We start from the raw sequence: 20,515 nt of genomic DNA, 5'->3' as shown, positions 1-20,515 counted from the left end.
AAGTTATCGACTGGTATTACTTTACAGTAATGTTAAAAGTCGTATGCAATTTAGGTACTAATAAATAATGGCAGGAATTGGAAAATAAAACTGTCTATTACACTCTGATTAAAGATTTTTTTATTAATTTTAACACTTCCTAGCGCCCCAATTACAATCGGTCACTAACGAAATAAAATTAAAAGCAGAAATTATTTAAATAAGCTTTAAAATCGATTGATTAAATCGGGATAAAGTGACAGCATGGCTGTAGCAAAATGAAACAACGGACGAACAAAAATTTATAACATCACTACGGATTTCCTTGCAACTAAATTCTCATTCTCGAATTCAATCAATAATTAATTATATGAAATGTGTTTTTGTGAATTGTGCGCACCATAAAAAACAAAAATAATAGTATTAGTATCAAAATCTTTAAAACACAAATTAGAGATTTCAAGATTCTCGCCAAAACTCAGAAAATTCGGCAAAGTAGAGAAAGGCAATATTCGTCACGTTTCCAGGATCAAGAATCAATTCAATAAAGCCTGATCAGCACAAAGAACTGCTTTTTTGACGAGTTGTAAGTAAATATTTATTAATATTTATAAATATTTTTTAACGAGTCTAAAAATATGGCTTATTTAACTTTAGCATATTTTTGCTTTCATCTCAATTCCGAAAATAAGTATTACCTAAATGCAAATCATTCAAATTTATGTATCGCGAAAAAATGGGAAAAGTTAGGTATTTGAAGCATCAAAGAAGAGAGTCCTAGAATTTTTTTCTTCGATAAATTCACTCGCCTGCGTTTTTAACGTTAATATTATATGGGATTCGCCGTTTAAAAATTCTAGCAACGAATATTTATCAAATTTCACGCCTCTAGTGAAAAAAATTCAAGAGCAGAATTTGAACCCTGTAGTGTTATTTTATTTCAATGCACAGATAAAAATCTTGACGATCTGTGGAGATATCTGAGTAATTCAGCTGAAGATTGCAAGCCACTGCTAGAATCCACCTGCAAAAATTGTTGGGTAGGTCTGACAGACATGAGAATAACGCTGCATGTTCATTTTTGTCGCACACATATTTATTCCCACGCACAAATCGCATAGCAAGCGGGCTTGTTAATAAAAGTAAAATTTCACGCCGGCGGGATCTTTGAAAATCCTAAAAATTTGGGTAGCGCAAAGCGATAATTCCAAGCATTTTGGTTGCCAGTGCTGTTCTATGTAGAAGCCGCAAACCGAGAAGATTTTTTATAGTGTCTTGTCTGAGATAATTTCACAGTCCATTTCATAAGATGATTTTTCTTATCTTAAACTATTAATATACGGATTCTTGAAAAAATTACGTTCCATAAATTTTCTAGTACTTATTTTGCTTAACTGGCTTAAAATGAAGACTAATCATCAAGGGGTTTTACTGACAATGAGATAAAAATTACTGTCCATTAATATATGTAGATGGATCTGCTGGCAGTTAAATATCGCGGGTTATGGCGCAACAGAATCTATACTCGACTGCTATGGTTATGGACTTCACTGTAATGTTTACAGTCGTATGAAATTTAGAAACTAATTAATAGCAGACGTTGGAAAATAAAATATTGAAATTGTTATTTTTTACACTCTGATTAAAGATATTTTTATATTATTTTTGAAAGTTCCTAACGTTCCAATTACAATCGGTCATTAACGAAAAAAATAGACACTAAAATTTTTTAAAAAAGCTTAAAAAGGGTTCCTCGTTGGTTGATTTCTCTGTCGGCTGTTTAACGTGAAACCGCCTCAATGATGACGGAGGAGGACGCTAATTATGACACCTTTCTAAATGATGAATTAATACTTAAGAGCTCTAAATAATTTATCCAGCAAAAACAGTTGCCGGCGGATGGCTAAAAAAATTGCAAAAAAGGCGGCAAGGCTCAACTCCTTTCGTATGCCACTAGGTAAAAAAAAACACTAACAATAAAATGCATAAAATTATTTAGCTCTATGGACTGCTCAAAAGCTTTAAAATGGCACGAACAAAGTTCAATGAGATTATTATAAAGTTAAAATATTTATTCATCTCCACTAAAGTATTTTCAAACAAAAGTTAAGTAAGGAGAAGTCCAGGTTTATTTGGTTAATTTTCGTGTTCAAAAACACCAATCATCTCACAAACACTTTCATCGATATCACTGAGTGGAGTCGATTGGATTGGCAGGAGCGGGTCTTCAAATTTATGTCTTTTTCCGAATCTGCAAAGAGAAAAATGTTTTCGTCAAAGTACGATCAAATCAATTTACCACTTACTTGAAATCAGTTAATTTCGGAAGATATGCACACGCACTCCTCAAAACATTAGCCAAAGCGTCATCGATGTGATATTCAAAGTAATATACATGTAAAGTGTTAAGGTTATTTAAAATTTGATTTTCTTCAATCAAAGAGTTGAGTTTCCGAAGATCATATTGCATACAAACACTCGATTCCAACTTGACTTTTTCAAGTTTTGGAGCTGATAAAATATTGGACAGGAAATCCTTGCTTTCTGGACCAGGTATTCCATGAGGATTGCAATGATAGCTATATATTTATAAAATCAGTTTAGTACCTACAGAGCAAGTCTGATACTTACTTGAGATCTGTCCATTCGAGTTCCTTCAGCTGCGCAAAAAAATCTAACTTTGATAATGGTGTTTTAAAACACATGTTCCTCATTGACAATTTTTCAAGAGTCGGACAGTACTTGAAAATCAAATTAAAATCTATTGTTTCATCTCTACCATAATGATGTCCCAAATAAAGTGATTGCAACTTTTGTCCGTAGATGCTCAAATACTTCTCAAAAACTCCGCTGCAAGGATTCAACAAATGAAATTGTCTAATATTGTCGAATTTCGGCATCACATGCTCTTCCAAAGTTATTAATCCTCTTCCACAATTCGAAATATTGTTAACCTTTAAAATTAAATAAAAAATAATGCTTAAATCGGTGAAGCATAATATGCTATAGGCATGCATGTTTAAATTAGGATTAAAAATCGAAAATCAATCAGATAATTCCAAAATGAGCAAATGCTTACCATGAGACTGGTCACATTTGGAAATAATTTGGGCATCGATTCAGCTTCTTCTGCACTTTCCGTGAAGAGAAAAATATTTCGCAGATTTGAGGGTCCACGGAAATCCAAATATCTATTGGCATCTCTTCTGATGCCGAATAAATCCACTGTTTGGTTCGGATCACATCCAACTACTTCAATGTTAGGTAGATTTCTGGTGTACAAATAACTCAAATAATCGTTGGTGAAACGAGAAGGGCATAGGAAAATCAATTCTTTCAGGTTGCAAAGGCTGCTTGTTACGTCTTCAGTGGCTGGCCTGACATTGCCTCTGTTATATACCAACTCGATATTGATGTACTGTAGTTTCGGAAGATTTTTGCATATTTTAAGCAAATCGGCGGAGTCAAAGTAATAAGAGCCGACTGTAAGCCTGTTTAATTTTCCCATTTTCATCAGTGATTTCACCATGTCCTGAGAGAACTCGACAAATTCTGAATACCACGGACCTCCCACTTCGTAAAGAGATGAATTGTTTCGTTTTATGATGAGAGTCTCCACTTGCGGAGCACGTGTCTCTATGTGTTTTAAAAGTTCAACGCACCATGGTGTCACCTAAATTTAATGTTTTTATTTTCACTTGTCGTTTATGACTGTGATAATACGGTTACCTTATCAATGTTACTGTCATTAAACCAGTCAGGACAAAAGGACAAAATGCTGTTCAACTCTATGTAGCGGGTTCTTGGGCTCAGAAGCAACGGGAAGACCACTTTCAAATTTTCAAACTCCATTTCCCGACCCTGCATGTCCAAACACTTCTTTTTCATTAAAACTTGCAAAATTTTGTCACGCAAAACGCCAGCTGTAAATTACATCGACATCGTTCCGTTTTCGTAATATTCGAATGAAAATGATAACTCACGCAAACTCTTCAGTTTCTCCAGCTCGTCATGTTGTGTTGTATAAAATGTCAGTTGCTTCGAAATCACTCGAACTGCGAGTTGCTGCAAACCGAGGCTTCTCCTTCGCAGATTTTGTAGCCGCTTCTTCGTCAGGTGCAACTTGTCCACCTCAGCCATCGTAGAGAAATGTTCAAATGTCAAACAATAACAGAGCGAGTTCAAAATTCAAAATTGTGCGGAAATTCCACAGAATTGGTGTGTTCAAATGCCAAGAAATGTGTAAATCAATTTCTTTTTATACGTTTTTCCCGTGCCACATGATTACGTATTACTTCCGTGAATATTTTGATAACCCCCACAAAATATATTATTAAAATTTGTACAAAACATATTTTTGGTTTGAAATTACACTCGAATTGAATGAATAATTTTTGTAAAACACGTACAAGAGGAAAATATATGATGCAAAAACAATAATATTTTACATATTTTATAGCAAATATTAATTCGATATTTCTGGTTTGAGAGAAAAGAAAGGTAGAAATAATAAAACTTCTATTAAGAAGTCAAATAACTCGCTACTTGCTGCTTTGACCCTTTCCAGCATGCGTGAGTTGGCTTCACAGGACGAATGTCTAGCGTTTCAATGCAGTCCTCGGTGCGGAGGCAAGTGGCCCTTGAGTGGGCTGGGTCCCTGTGCGGCCCTGTGCGCCCATGTTATCCGTTCGCGGTGTTATTGGCACCCGGGTTTCAGCATTCGTGCTAGTGCAGTGCGCGCCCTTCCCGGTCCTCCGGTTCTCGGACAGGGATAAAAAGAGCAAAAAAAAGAATTTTGTTGATTGAATGTTTACAAATGTAATCCGATCGGATTCGAATCAATTACAAGATTTGAAATTGTTTTACAATCATTAATGACTAATTCTTTTATAATAAATGACAGCCGTGGACCTGCCCGGGTTCTGCACAACGAACTGAAATTGTTTTAATTTTTAGAGGGAGGAATAATTAATAATAGTCATTGACTTACAAATTTTCATTATATTAAATTTAAATAATACGAATTTTGTTATTTTTTTTATTTTAATTTCGCCTTACATATAGATTTTAACTCTGAATATATTCAAAATTGAATTAAAAACTTCAGGATAAAAATTAAAGAAAGTATAGAAGGTTTATGCAAAATGTAATTTTGCGTCTTTTAACAGATACATAAATTTATTCATTTATCTCAGAATTTGTATGAGGAGACAGATTTGGCGCGCGGCAAATGTGGTACAACAAAACAAAAATTGTGTATTCATGCGCGAATAACACATTATTCTAATCTTTAGCTTAATTGATAGAATTTTAAGATGAAACTTTTCTCTAAACTTTTAATCAGCAATAATATCTCTCTGGTATGAAAGTGCTTCAACGTCTTAATAGATTTTTAAGGTTTTTATTCGCAACAATTTCGCTCTAAGATGGTAAATTGAAATATCTACAGACCATTATCTCTTGTAAAAATACTGAAGAAAATCTTACTCAATTTTCCTCAGCAAACACATAATTTATCCTTGGCTTTAAAAAATTAGATGATAAAACTTTCCTTTGAAAAATGCTTTAAAGTCTCAACACATATTGAGATTCCACTTGTCTGGAAAACATGTTTGAAAGTCGTGGTCGTTGGAGGCACAGATGACAGATGTATCAAATTGATAAAATTCAATCAATTTTTGGACCAACGGCTATGGCTTCGTGCATAATAAAAAATCCACATGGTAGGATTAGAGTCAAAAGCTTGAAACAATCTTTAAGATTTTAATGAATTTGTAAAATACACATGCAAAGCGTCATTTAAAAAATAAAAATATGTACACCAAAAAGATTGTCTACTATTTACCTCGTTTCAAACCCTAAAAAAATAAAATATGTGTTAAAATTCTTGTCGATGAAGGTGAACCCAAATCATATTTCTGGAATTATTCAGAAAAATTCCTGTGGTCAATGAATTTAACGTATTTCTTCCTGAAATTTTTAAGCATTTCATATAAATGAGTGTGGCAGCGATGGAGCAGAACAATTTAAGTAATTCAATAAGAGCAGGAGTTGAACACAACGCCCATACAATGCAATGCTGCCAGCAGAGAACACATAAAAGGGCATTCTTATTTGAGTGAACGAGGCAATTTTTTTGCCACACTGGAGCGCAAGATTTCTTAAAAATTGGATAAAATAATTAACAAAAGCTCCATCCCCGGGTCTTATTAAAAAAGTCCAAGTGGCGGCGATCTTGACGGTGTGCGGTTATTTGCCTTCAGCCGTTCGAGTCTGCGTCAACTCTGTTTTAATGGCAACGTGCTCGAAACTGAAAAATCTTAATTATCAAATTCCACGCCGCAAATGGAGAAATTCAAGTGTAGAATTTGAACGCTGTAGTGTCTATTTATCTCAATGCATAGATGGTATAGATAAAAATCTAGACGATCTGTGAAGATATCCGAGTAATGCGGCTGGGGATTGCGAGCCAATGTTCGAAGCATTTTGTGAGTGAATTCACTTTATCCTGAGATCTCCTGGAAGCCGGTCGCTGCTTCTCTGACCTTTGCAGCTTAACATACTTGAGGGGCAAATTGTTTAAGGCCGTTTAAGGACTTTAAGGTAACTTTATTTTTTGGTAATGCTTATTTTTAGTGTGTGTGTGTGCGTGCTTTTTTATACAACCAAATATATAATGTTTGACTCGTTTTTTTAATAAAATTTTATAGATTTTAGAATTTAATATGTACAAACATGGTTCATACCGTTGAATTGGAAGCGTTTATTTTAATTCTTTTTTTTTAAGTTGCAATCAAGAGGGAAGTTTTTATAATATTTCTTTCAACTCAGAATCAGGTGTAATTTTCATGGTGTTTCCCATTGGAATTTATTAAAATTGAAGCTTGACATTCCTTAAATTGTCCACATATCTTACATATTTATTCATTCTTATTGCTCGTAAGGGACAAATAAACTAATTTTTCCAATTGCATTTCCTGTTGGAGAATTATGAAATTCTTGCAATAACAGGTTTTGCTGGTAAATACCAATATGAGAGGCTCAGGATTAAATCTACTAATAATGTTGTGTAAATCGTGTTTGTTTCTCAGAAAAATGCCTGATAATACTGGAGAGAAAGAACAACCGTCCCCCGAACATGGCCAATGTAGTGATGAGAGCAAAGCGGAAAACGATGTTGAAAAACCAAAATCACCGCCAATGGGTCGACGACCTCAGCATTACCAAAAGGAGGGAACAGTCCAGCCAACCGTTGGAGATCCAATAGCATCTAGGCCTGCTACCCCAAGGAAGTCTGATTCTCCTATTGGTGGAGTTCCTTCATCCCCGACGGTTCCACGACCTCAGAATTGCGGAGATCGGACAATTATCTCAACACCCACTGGATATCCACATCCAAACATGCAAGTCGCAGTAGGCAATTTAAATCCTGAAACAACTGGTGCCTGTGCAGCCTCAATGAACGGAAATGTACAGGAACCCGTAGGTCAGAGAGTCCCACTTGCTCCACTTGCACCCCAATCTCAACATATAGATGATGCCAACAACGGTGAGATAAAACGCGACATAATAGGCTATTGTGTGATGTGTGAGATTTTTAGTGATGCCATCTTGGAGCATTACACATCAAATTTGCACAGCTATAAAGTTGACATTAATTTAGCCAGTGATAAAAAAAATGTCATAGTGGCCCTAAAAGGAACAAATTTAGATTCGGAGCTATATAACTGCGGTGTTTGTGAGAAGTTTGTTTACAAGGGCAGAAAAGAATCCCACGAATGCCTCCAGCATCCGTCATTTAACAAGGGAACAGGCAATTTTTATTGTTTGATGTGTCAAATGTATTTCACGTCTTTCGAAAGCGAAGATGGAATATTTAACCATTATGAACAATTTCATTTGAGGTGCTCATATATGACCTTTCTTCGTCTCAAAGGAGTTTTTACTCTGTGCCCTATAAACATTGCTAAAACGGATCTGCAGGAATGCTGCAACAATTGTGACCTTTTCACTTTCAAAATGCGTCCAAAAATATCGTGTCGTGGACAAGTGAATTAAAATTGGGAACATGAAAGTAGAAAACATATCTACTAAAAAGACACAAAACAGCTTGGAACACAAACAAATACTCATCCGTCAAAACCCATGTATGTGTACAAAAACTTTGAACATTTTAATGCACACGATTTTAATGATTCAGCCAAACCTTGTACTTAGTTTTTGTTTTTTACAACTGAATATTTTAGCGAATCAAGATCTTACGTAATCCTAGTGAATAGATATTGTAGAATTTAAGACAAATATGGAAATAAAAATACAGAAATTGTCTCGGCGCGCGGAGCGCCAAGTGGCTACCCACTTGTGTGTACTAATAACCTTTGAACTTTTTAATGCACATGATTTTTAAGATTCAGCCAAACCTTGTACTTAGTTTTTGTTCTTTACAACTGAATATTTTAGCGAATCAAGATTTTACGTAATCTTAGTGAATAGATATTGTACAGTTTAAGAAAAAGATGGAAATAAAATACAGAAATCATTCAAATACACCCTTAAAAAACACGTTTCATTCTGTAAAATCCTATTGAAATCCTTCCTATAAGTAGATCACAAAATATTCCAGTAATATCATATGAATACAGCTCGGTTTAAATAAAAAGGAAACTACACAAAGAGCTTTTAATTTATGCGAATTTTAAAAATCATATTTCCCAAACATGGTTTTAGTGTAGCGGATGGAATTAAACGTGAAATGATTTTAAGCATTTAATTAATGAAAATTAAGTCTTGCAGACTTCATTAAGATTTAATTCTGGAAAATTAGAATTGACGAAGAACCGGGCGAAGTAGCGAGTCAAACTAAGAAAAAAAGAATCCTAATAATCCATGAGAAACCATTACTAAAGAGTAGTATAGAGAGAGTAAAAATTCAGCACAGTATGAAATACAGGTAGAAAATCAAAGGCTTTTTTCTACTATCTTCTCATGCATTTATTTTCCTGTTTAACGAAAAATTGTCCTTGAATTTTTTCGTGAGTAAATTCAGTTGCCTGCATTTTTATATTACATGGAATTTGCCCTTTTAAAAATTCTAACAATGAATAATATTTATCAGATTCCACGCCGCAAATGGAGAAAATCAAGTGCAGAATTTGAACGCTGTAGTGTCACTTTATCTCAATGCATAGATGGTATAGATACAAATCTAGACGATCTGTGAAGATATCCGAGTAATGCGGCTGGGGATTGCGAGCCAATGTTCGAAGCATTTTGTGAGTGAATTCACTTTATCCTGAGATCTCCTGGAAGCCCGTCGCTGCTTCTCTGACCTTTGCGGCTGAACATACTTGAGGGACAAATTGTTTAAGGCGGTTTAAGGACTTAAAGGTAACTTTATTTTTTGGTAATGATAATTTGTAGTGTGTGTTATTTGTGCTTCCTTTTTTTATACAACCAAATAATTAATGTTTGACTCGTTTTTTTTTATAAAATTTTTTAGATTTTATAATTACAAACATGGTTTATACCGTTACATTGGAAGTATTTATTTTAATTCTCTTTTTTAAAGTTGCAATCAAGAGGGAAGTTTCTATAGTATTTCTTTTAACTCAGAATCAGGTGTGTTTCCTATTAGAATTAAATAAAATTGAAGCTTGACATTCCTTAAATTGTCCACATTTCTAATATATTTATTCTTTATTATTGCTCGTAAGGGTCAAATAAACTAATTTTTCCAATTGCATTTCCTGTTGGAGAATTATGAAATTCTTGCAATAACAGGTTTTGCTGGTAAATGCCAATATGAGAGGCTCAGGATTAAATCTACTAATAATGTTGTGTAAATCGTTTTTGTTTCTCAGAAAAATGGCTGATAAATCTGGAAAGAAAGAGCACGCATTCCCCGAACATGGCCAATGTAGTGATGAGAGCAAAGCGAAAAACGATGCTGAAAAACCAAAATCGCCGCCAATTGATAAAACCAAAGGGGTAAGAAGAAATTCCTGTGGCAAGAGACCAGAATCGTCCACCAGTGAGAATCCCTACCGTTCATTGTCTTTACCGAGGGATCGTGTACATGGCGGTAAGTTTAAAGCATGAAAATCTTCAGAACAGACAGCCAGTTAATTTGGAAACCAGAAAATAAATTTGATAACAAAAATTAGAATTCTCTAGTGAAACCAAAATTATTTTTAATCATAACTGTTTATTTGTCAGATGTCTGAATAAAAAAATAAAGTTTCGAGAGGCATCCCAATCCCAATAACTTAAAAATGATCAAATCCGTGTATATGAATGATATGGCTCCTACCCCCCCCCCCCCACCCATGCCCAAAGCAGTGACGATGTCACAATATAAATATGGGCCTGAAAAATGCGTGCAAGCCGATTATAAAAAGCAATGGCAATCTGTATATTTGTGAAATGACGCAAAATCTATTTTAAAACTGGAAGGAGAATGCTTGAATGTAATGTGGTAACAGTGCATATTATGCTTTTTTACAGCTCCTGATAATAATAACTCGCTTCCATATGCGCCTGCTCCTTCTCCTGACTTTGGGAGCAATGTGGAAAACGATAATGTGGACACAAGATCAATGAAATCTGATGATTCACTCAGTGAGGCAGGTCTGTATAATGCGTGTTAGCTGATTAAAAAAATAAGCAATTGGCAATCTATTTTACGTAATATATTTGTGAATGTCTCAAATGTTATTTTATAGCTGGATGGAAAGCTAGAATTTTAATTTCAATAGTACCTTTAATATTTTTTTACAGGTTCCAATGTTATGTCGGTCGCTTCCCTAAATATAGATGACAGTATAGATTTCGATTCTGACAGAACAGAGTCAGCGAATTCTGATGAAACAGAGTCAGCGAATTCTGACGGAACAGAGTCAGCGAATTCTGACGGAACAGAGTCAGCGAATTCTGATGGAATAGAGTCAGCGAATTCTGACGGAACAGAGTCAGCGAATTCTGACGGAACAGAGTCAGCGAATTCTGACGGAACAGAGTCAGCGAATTCTGACGGAACAGAGTCAGCGAATTCTGATGAAACAGAGTCAGCGAATTCTGACGGAACAGAGTCAGCGAATTCTGATGGAACAGAGTCAGCGAATTCTGACGGAACAGAGTCAGCGAATTCTGACGGAACAGAGTCAGCGAATTCTGACGGAACAGAGTCAGCGAATTCTGATGAAACAGAGTCAGCGAATTCTGACGGAACAGAGTCAGCGAATTCTGATGGAACAGAGTCAGCGAATTCTGACGGAACAGAGTCAGCGAATTCTGACGGAACAGAGTCAGCGAATTCTGATGAAACAGAGTCAGCGAATTCTGACGGAACAGAGTCAGCGAATTCTGATGGAACAGAGTCAGCGAATTCTGACGGAACAGAGTCAGCGAATTCTGATGGAACAGAGTCAGCGAATTCTGATGGAACAGAGTCAGCGAATTCTGACGGAACAGAGTCAGCGAATTCTGACGGAACAGAGTCAGCGAATTCTGATGAAACAGAGTCAGCGAATTCTGACGGAACAGAGTCAGCGAATTCTGATGGAACAGAGTCAGCGAATTCTGACGGAACAGAGTCAGCGAATTCTGACGGAACAGAGTCAGCGAATTCTGATGGAACAGAGTCAGCGAATTCTGATGAAACAGAGTCAGCGAATTCTGACGGAACAGAGTCAGCGAATTCTGACGGAACAGAGTCAGCGAATTCTGACGGAACAGAGTCAGCGAATTCTGATGAAACAGAGTCAGCGAATTCTGACGGAACAGAGTCAGCGAATTCTGACGGAACAGAGTCAGCGAATTCTGACGGAACAGAGTCAGCGAATTCTGATGGAACAGAGTCAGCGAATTCTGACGGAACAGAGTCAGCGAATTCTGACGGAACAGAGTCAGCGAATTCTGATGAAACAGAGTCAGCGAATTCTGACGGAACAGAGTCAGCGAATTCTGATGGAATAGAGTCAGCGAATTCTGATGGAACAGAGTCAGCGAATTCTGACGGAACAGAGTCAGCGAATTCTGATGGAACAGAGTCAGCCAATTCTGATGGAACAGAGTCAGCGAATTCTGATGAAGTGTCAGTGAGTTTGACAGAAATAATAGTACACCCCTTGGGACCAGAGTCTCCAGAGAGTGAGAATCGCACCCTCTCATCATACATTTCGAGTCAAAGCTCTCAGAGAGGTAGGTTTAAGTCATTAAAAATATTCAATAAGGACGGCCAGTAGTTTTTGGTTCTTTTAGCGATAAACCAATATTACTTGTTAGTCAGATGTCAAAAAATATTTGGAATAAATCCTAGCCAAATTTACTGTAAAATTTTCAAATCCCTTGATCACTATGCTCTTTTCTAACCCCTGAGCAGTGATGACGTCGCAATAAATAATGGGAGTTGCATTTAAGTCTGTAATGGGTTGGCTGATTCGAAAAATCGCAACGTGGCAATATGTTTTAAATAAGATACTATGCCCTAGTTGTTATATTAAAAATGTTATTTTTGAGAGACGCATATACATTATTTTGGTGTTTTCGTAGCTATTTTGTCGGCTGGAAAGCAGGAATTTGAATGCAGAATTATTTTTTTTAGCTTCTGATGATTTGTCGCTACCGAGTTTGCTTGCTTCTTCCCCTCGTCCAGATATGAGTAATCAAACAAGAAGATCTGATGTACTAGATAAAACACTTGCCGCGGGTCGGAAACCGGAATCTTCCACCAGTGAAAATCGCAAACTTTTTACGCAAAGCACTCAGGGTAGTAAGTTTACGTCATTAATAATCTTCAATAAGGACGGCCAGTAGTGTTTGGTTCTATTAGCGATAAACCAATAATACTTTTTAGTCAGATGTCAAAAAATATTTAAACTAAATCCTGGCCAAATTGACTGTAAAATTTTCAAATCCCTTGATCACTATGCTCTTTTCTAACCCCTGAGCAGTGATGACGTCGCAATAAATAATGGGGGTTGCATTTAAGTTTGTAATGGGTTGGCTGATTCGAAAAATCGCAACGTGGCAATATGTTTTAAATAAGATACTATGCCCTAGTTGTTATATTAAAAATGTTATTTTTGAGTGACGCATATACTTTATTTTGGTGTTTTTGTGGTTATTTTGTCGGCTGGAAAGCAGGAATTTGAATGCAGAATTATTTTTTTTAGATTCTGTTGATTTGTCGCTAGAGAGTTTGCTTGCTTCTTCCCCTCGTCCAGAAATGAGTAATCAAACAAGAAGATCTGATGTACTAGGTAAAACACTTTCCTCGGGTCGGAAACCAGAATCTTTAACCAGTGAAAATCGCAAAAGTTCATCGCAGAAAACTCAGAGTGGTAAGTTCACGCCATAAAAAATCTTTAATAAAAAGCAGTGAGCCAAGTATCTTTTTGAATCCAGAAAAACTATTTACCATTAAAGATATTGCGATTTAACCAGCATAATCATGCTTGGAAATATTGAATTTAATAATATGCTTTGCATATTTTTTTATTGTTTTCTTATGCTGGCGAGTGTTCACAATTTTTAGCTTTTTCCATTGAAATTAAAAGCTCAATTAATAGGCGGATCGATATTTAGAAAAAATACAGCTAAATAATAAAATTCTCTTGTTAGTTCCAATATGTACTATATTAAATTTAACCGCAGGAATAATACAATTCATTTTGTTCTCCTGTTTCAGGCGACACCAATGTATATCGTCTTCTGCGACCCCCTGATAGCCAGACCAACATTATCCCGCCACCTACTAAATTCGCAACTAGGTTTGCCTCCCCAAGACAACCTAGTCTCCCTTCTACTAGTGGAGCTTCTGCATCCTCATCAGCATTACAACATCAACGAGCAACCCCGCTCAAACCAAAAGAGTCTAGACCTGATACCCTGTTGAGGTCTGATTTCTCCATTGGTGCAACTTCATTGGAATTACAAAATTATCAGCAATCCAAAAGGCAGGGAACAGTCAAGCCAACCGTTGGAGATCCAAAAGCATCTAGAACCTCTACCGCAAGGAAGTCTGATTCTCCTAATGGTGGAGTTCGTTCATCCCCGATGGGTCCACGACCTCAGCATTACCAAAAGCGGGAAACAGTCCTGCGAACCGTTGGAGATCCAAAAGCCTCTAGACCTGCTACCGCAAGGAAATCTGATTCTCCTATTGGTGGAGTTCCTTCATCCCCATTGGGTCCACGACCTCAGCATTACGAAAAGGAGGAAACAGTCAAGCCAACCGTTGAAGATCCAAAAGCATCTGGACCTGCTACCGAAAGGAAGTCTGATTCTCCTAATGGTGGAGTTCGTTCATCCCCAATGGGTCCAGTACCTCAGCAATACGAGAAGGAGGAAACAGTCCAGCCAACCGTTGAAGATCCAAAAGCATCTGGACCTGCTACCGCAAGGAAGTCTGATTCTCCTAATGGTGGAGTTCGTTCATCCCCGATGGGTCCACGACCTCAGCATTACCAAAAGCGGGAAACAGTCCTGCGAACCGTTGGAGATCCAAAAGTCTCTAGACCTGCTACCGCAAGGAAGTCTGATTCTCCTATTGGTGGAGTTCCTTCATCCCCATTGAGTCCACGACCTCAGCATTACGAAAAGGAGGAAACAGTCAAGCCAACCGTTGAAGATCCAAAAGCATCTGGACCTGCTACCGAAAGGAAGTCTGATTCTCCTATTGGTGGAGTTCCTTCATCCCCAATGGGTCCAGTACCTCAGCAATACCAGAAGGAGGGAACAGTCCAGCCAACCGTTGGAGATCCAATAGTATCTAAACCTGCTACCGCAAGGAAGTCTGATTCTCCTATTGGTGGAGTTCGTTCATCCTCGTTGGGTCCACAACCTCAGCATTACCAGAAGGAGGGAACAGTCCAGCCAACCGTTGGAGATCCAATAGCATCTCGACCTGCTACAGCAAGGAAGTCTGATTCTCTTAATGGTGGAGTTCGTTCATCCCCGATGGTTCCACAACCTCAGCATTACCAAAAGCAGGGAACAGTTCAGCCAACCGTTGGAGATCCAATAGCATCTAGACCTGCTACCGCAAGGAAGTCTGATTCTCCAGTTGGTGGAGTATCTTCATCTGCAACGGTTCCACGACCTCAGAATTTCGTAGATCGGAACATTACCACACCCCCCACTGGAGATCCACATCCAAACATATAAGTCGAAACAGGCATTTCGAATCCTGAAACAGCTGGTGCCTGTGCAGCCTCAATGAATGAAAATGTACAGTATTCCGTAGGTCAGAGCGCAGTCCCACTTGCTCCACTTGCACCCCAATCTCAACATATAGATGATGCCAACAACGGTGAGATAAAACGCGACATAATAGGCTATTGTGTGATGTGTGAGATTTATAGTGATGCCATCTTGGAGCATTACACATCAAATTTGCACAACTATATGGTTGACATTAATTTAGCCACTGATAAAAAAAATGTCATAGTGGCCCTAAAAGGAACAAATATAGATTCGGAGCTATATAACTGCGGTGTTTGTGAGAAGTTTGTTTACAAGGGCAGAAAAGAATCCCACGAATGCCTCCAGCATCCGTCATTTAACAAGGGAACAGGCAATTTTTATTGTTTGATGTGTCAAATGTATTTCACGTCTTTCGAAGGCGAAGATGGAATATTTAACCATTATGAACAATTTCATTTGAGTTGCTCATATATGAACTTTCTTCGTATCAAAGGAGTTTTTACTCTGTGCCCTAAAAATATTGCTGAAACGGATCTGCAGGAATGTTGCAACAATTGTGACCTTGTCACTTTCAAAATGCGTCCAAAAATATTGTGTCGTGGAAAAGTGAATTAAAATTGGGAACTTGAAAGTAGAAAACATATCTACTAAAAAGACACAAAATAGCTTGGAACACAAACAAATACTCATCCGTCAAAACCCATGTATGAGTACAAAAACTTTGAACATTTTAATGCACACGATTTTAATGATTCAGCCAAACCTTGTACTTAGTTTTTGTTCTTTACAACTGAATATTTTTAGCGAATCAAGATTTTACGTAATCTTAGTGAATAGATATTGTACAGTTTAAGAAAAATATGGAAATAAAATACAGAAATCATTCATATACACCATTAAAAAACATTTTTCATTCTGTAAAATCCTATTGAAATCTTTTCCTATAAGTAGATCACAAAATATTCCAAGAAATATCATATGAATACAGCTCGGTTTACATAAAAAAGGTACCTACATAAAGAGCTTTTAATTAAGGCGAATTTTAAAAATCATATTTTCCAAACATGTTTCTAGTATATTGGATGGAATTAAATTTGAAATGATTTTCCGAATAGCATTTAATGAAAATTCAGTCTTGCAGACTTTATTAAGATTTAATTCTGGAAAATTAAAATTGACGATAAACCGGGCAACGTAGCGAGTCAAACTAAGAAAAAAGAATCCTAATAATCCATGAGAAACCATTACTAAAAGATTTCGCGTTTTAATTGCAGACCGTAAAATTTCATTTTAATCTATAAATTCTCAAATCCCGCTGCTTTATTCCACCTGCAAAATTTGTTGGGTGGCCTGACAGACTTGCATGTTCATTTTTGTCGCACTCATCTTTATTCCCACGCACATAACGCATAGCAAGCAGGGTTTGTTAAAAGAAGAGGAATTTCACGCCGACGAGATCTGGGATCTTTGAAAATCCTAAAAATTTGGGTAGCGCAAAGAGATATTCCAAGCATTTTGGTTGCCAATGCAGTTCTAGAAGCCGCAAACCGAGAAGATTTTTTATGGAGTTTTGTCTGAGATAATTTCACGATAATTTTTATTTTTGCTCTTTTTATCCCTGTCCTCTCGGAGCGGGAAGGGCGCGCACTGCACTAAAACGAATGCTGAAACCCGGGTGCCAATAACACCGTGAACGGATTGAATTGGCGCACGAGGCCGCACAGGGACCCAGCCTACTCAAGGGCCACTTGCCTCCGCTTTCATGCGATGATTTTTCTTATCTTAAACTAGTAATACGGATTCTTGAATAAATTTGCGTTCCACAAATTTTCAAGTATAGTATTTTTGCTCAACTGACTTGAAATGAAGACTGTAATCATCAAGGAGTTTTACTGATTTTGAGATAAAAAATAGAGTCCATTAATTTATGCTGCTGAGGGGACGGATCTGCTGGCATTTCTTGCCAAAACTTTGGAAAAACAAATTTGGCGAAGTAGAGAATTCGTCGCATTTTTCCTGGATCAAGAGTAAAATCAATAAATCCTGATCGGCGCGAACTTCTTTTTGGACGAATTATTAATAAATATTGTGTTCGGAAACATCTTTATTTTTAACGAAGCCAGAAATAAGGATTATTTCATTATTGCATATTTTTACTTTCGTCGTAGATCCGAAGATAATTTTATTATTACCTAAAAGCAAATAATTCCTAAGATTGACATTAAGATAGCATAATTTCCCAATCTCTGTTGTTCAAAGCTGAAATGCTATTAATTAAAAAGGAACATTTAGATTGCAAGACTGAACCACCAAGTAAGTATAGAGAGTGTAAAAATACAGCACGGTATGAAATACAGGAACAAAATTAAAGGCTTTTTTCTACCAACTTCTCATGCATTTATTTTCCTTTTTAACAAAAAATTGTGGGAAAAAATAGATATTTGAAGAATTGAAGAAGAGAGTCCTTGAATTTTTTCGTGAATAATTCACTTGCCTGCATTTTTATATTACATGGAATTTGCTCTTTTAAAAATTCTAACAATGAATAATATTTATCAAATTCCACGCCGCAAATGGAGAAAATCAAGTGCAGAATTTGAACGCTGTAGTGTCACTTTATGTCAATGCATAGATGGTATAGATAAAAATCTAGACGATCTGTGAAGATATCCGAGTAATGCGGCTGGGGATTGCGAGCCAATGTTCCAAGCATTTTGTGAGTGAATTCACTTTATCCTGAGATCTCCTGGAAGCCAGTCGCTGCTTCTCTGACCTTTGCGGCTGAACATACTTGAGGGACAAATTGTTTAAGGCGGTTTAAGGACTTTAAGGTAACTTATTTTTTGGTAATGATAATTTGTAGTGAGTGTTTGTGCGTGCTTTTGTATACAACCAAATATATAATGTTTGACTCGTTTTTTTTTTACAAAATTTTATAGATTTTAGAATTTAATATGTACAAACATGGTTTATATCGTTGAATTGGAAGCATTTATTTCAATTCTTTTTTTAAGTTGCAATCAAGAGGGAAGATTTTATAGTATTTCTTTTAACTCAGAATCAGGTGTAATTTTTATGGTGTTTCCCATTGGAATTTATTAAAATTGGAGCTTGACATTCCTTAAATTGACCACATTTCTAAAATATTTATTCTTTCTTATTGCTAGTAAGGGTCAAATAAACTAATTTTTCAAATTGCATTACCTGTTGGAGAATTATGAATTCTTGCAATAACAGGTTTTGCTGGTAAATACCAATATGAGAGGCTCAGGAATAAATCTACTAATAATGTTGTGTAAATCGTTTCTATTTCTCAGAAAAATGGCTGATAAATCTGGAAAGAAAGAGCACGCATTCCCCGAACATGGCCAATCTAGTGATGAGAGCAAAGCGAAAAACGATGCTGAAAAACCAAAATCACCGCCAATTGATAAAACCAAAGGGGTAAGAAGAAATTCCTGTGGCAAGAGACCAGAATCGTCCACCAGTGAGAATCCCTACCGTTCAATGTCTTTACCGAGGGATCGTGTACATGGCGGTAAGTTTAAATCATGAAAATCTTCAGAACAGACAGCCTGTTAATTTGGAAACCAGAAAATAAATTTGATAGCGAAAATTAGAATTCTCTAGTGAGACCAAAATTTAATTTTAATCATAACTGTTTATTTGTCAGATGTCTGAATATAAAAAGAAAGTTTCAAGAGGCATCCCAATCCCAATAACTTAAAAATGATCAAATCCTTAACTATGGCTCCTACCCCCCTCCCGCCAGTGCCCAAAGCAGTGACGATGTCACAATATAAATATGGGTCTGTAAAATTCGTGCAAGCCGATTATAAAAAGCAATGGCAATCTGTATATTTGTGAAATGACGCAAAATCTATTTTAAAACTGGAAGGATAATGCTTGAATGTAATGTGGTAACAGTGCATAATGTGGTTTTTTACAGCTCCTGATAATAATAACTCGCTTCCATATGCGCCTGCTCCTTCTCCTGACTTTGGGAGCAATGTGGAAAACGATAATGTGGACACAAGATCAATGAAATCTGTTGATTCACTCAGTGAGGCAGGTCTGTATAATTCGTGTTAGCTGATTAAAAAAAGCTATTGGAAATTTGTTTTAAGTAATAAAGTTGTGAATGTCTCAAATGTTATTTTATAGCTGGATGGAAAGCTAGAATGAAATTCCAACAGTTCATTAAAATTTTTTTACAGGTTCCGATGTTATGTCGATCGCTTCCCTATCTATAGCTGACAGTTTGGATTTCGAGACTGACAGAACAGAGTCAGCAGCTGATGAAATGTCAATGAATATGGCACAATTAATAGACCACTACTTGGGACCAGAGTCTTCAGAGAGTGAGAATCGCACCATCTCATCATCCATTCCTTGTCAAAGCTCTCAGAGAGGTGAGTATACGTCATTAAAAATATTCAATAAGGACGGCCAGTAGTGTTTGGTTCTTTTAGCGATAAACCAATACTACTTTTTAGTCAGATGTCAAAAAATATTTGGAATAAATCCTGGTCAAATTGACTGTAAAATTTTCAAATCCCTTGATCACTATGCTCTTTTCTAACCCCTGAGCAGTGATGACGTCGCAATAAATAATGGGGGCTGTATTTAAGTCTGTAATGGGTTGGCTGATTCGAAAAATCGCAACGTGGCAGTATGTTTTAAATAAGATACTATGCCCTAGTTGTTATATTAAAAATGTTAATTTTGAGTGACGCATATACATTATTTTGGTGTTTTCGTAGCTATTTTGTCGGCTGGAAAGCAGGAATTTGAATGCAGAATTATTTTTTTTTAGGTTCTGATGATTTGTCGCTACCGAGTTTGCTTGCTTCTTCCCCTCGTCCAGATATGAGTAATCAAACAAGAAGATCTGATAAAACACTTGCCGCGGGTCGGAAATCGGAATCTTCCACCAGTGAAAATCGCAAACTTTTAACGCAAAGCACTCAGGGAAGTAAGTTTACGTCATTAATAATCTTCAATAAGGACGGCCAGTAGTGTTTGGTTCTTTTAGCGATAAACCAATATTACTTGTTAGTCAGATGTCAAAAAATATTTGAACTAAATCCTGGCCAAATTTACTGTAAAATTTTCAAATCCCTTGATCACTATGCTCTTTTCTAACCCCTGAGCAGTGATGGCGTCGCAATAAATAATGGGGGTTGCAAATAAGTCTGTAATGGATTGGCTGATTCGAAAAATCGCAACGTGGCAATCTATTTTAAATGAAATACTATGGCCTAGTTGTTATATTAAAAATTTTATTTTTGAGTGAAGCATATACTTTATTTTCGTGTTTTTGTGGCCATTT

General features: G+C 36.5%; 1 protein-coding gene and 1 long non-coding RNA gene across 2 annotated transcripts; one reads left to right on the top strand and one right to left on the bottom strand.

Moving 5' to 3' along the window:
* Window positions 1-2,125: 2,125 nt before the first annotated feature.
* LOC135940558 (uncharacterized) lies at window positions 2,126-3,896 on the bottom strand. The gene is made up of 4 exons (XR_010574894.1): window positions 3,709-3,896; window positions 2,611-3,652; window positions 2,286-2,558; window positions 2,126-2,230 (listed from the first exon to the last, which is right to left on the bottom strand). It is a non-coding gene; the product is annotated as an uncharacterized LOC135940558 (long non-coding RNA).
* A 3,178-nt stretch (window positions 3,897-7,074) lies between these two features.
* Window positions 7,075-15,144, top strand: LOC135941086 (mucin-2-like). Its single transcript, XM_065486355.1, has 5 exons — window positions 7,075-7,271; window positions 9,840-10,009; window positions 10,483-10,605; window positions 10,756-12,177; window positions 13,667-15,144. Exons 1-5 carry the CDS (start codon window positions 7,075-7,077, stop codon window positions 15,142-15,144), a joined length of 3,390 nt encoding a protein of 1,129 aa, XP_065342427.1.
* Window positions 15,145-20,515: the final 5,371 nt, after the last annotated feature.

The sequence above is a fragment of the Cloeon dipterum genome, chromosome 3 (assembly GCF_949628265.1).
Source record: "Cloeon dipterum chromosome 3, ieCloDipt1.1, whole genome shotgun sequence".
In the NCBI taxonomy this organism is placed as follows: domain Eukaryota; kingdom Metazoa; phylum Arthropoda; class Insecta; order Ephemeroptera; family Baetidae; genus Cloeon; species Cloeon dipterum.
This window is presented reverse-complemented; position numbering and strand designations above follow the sequence as displayed.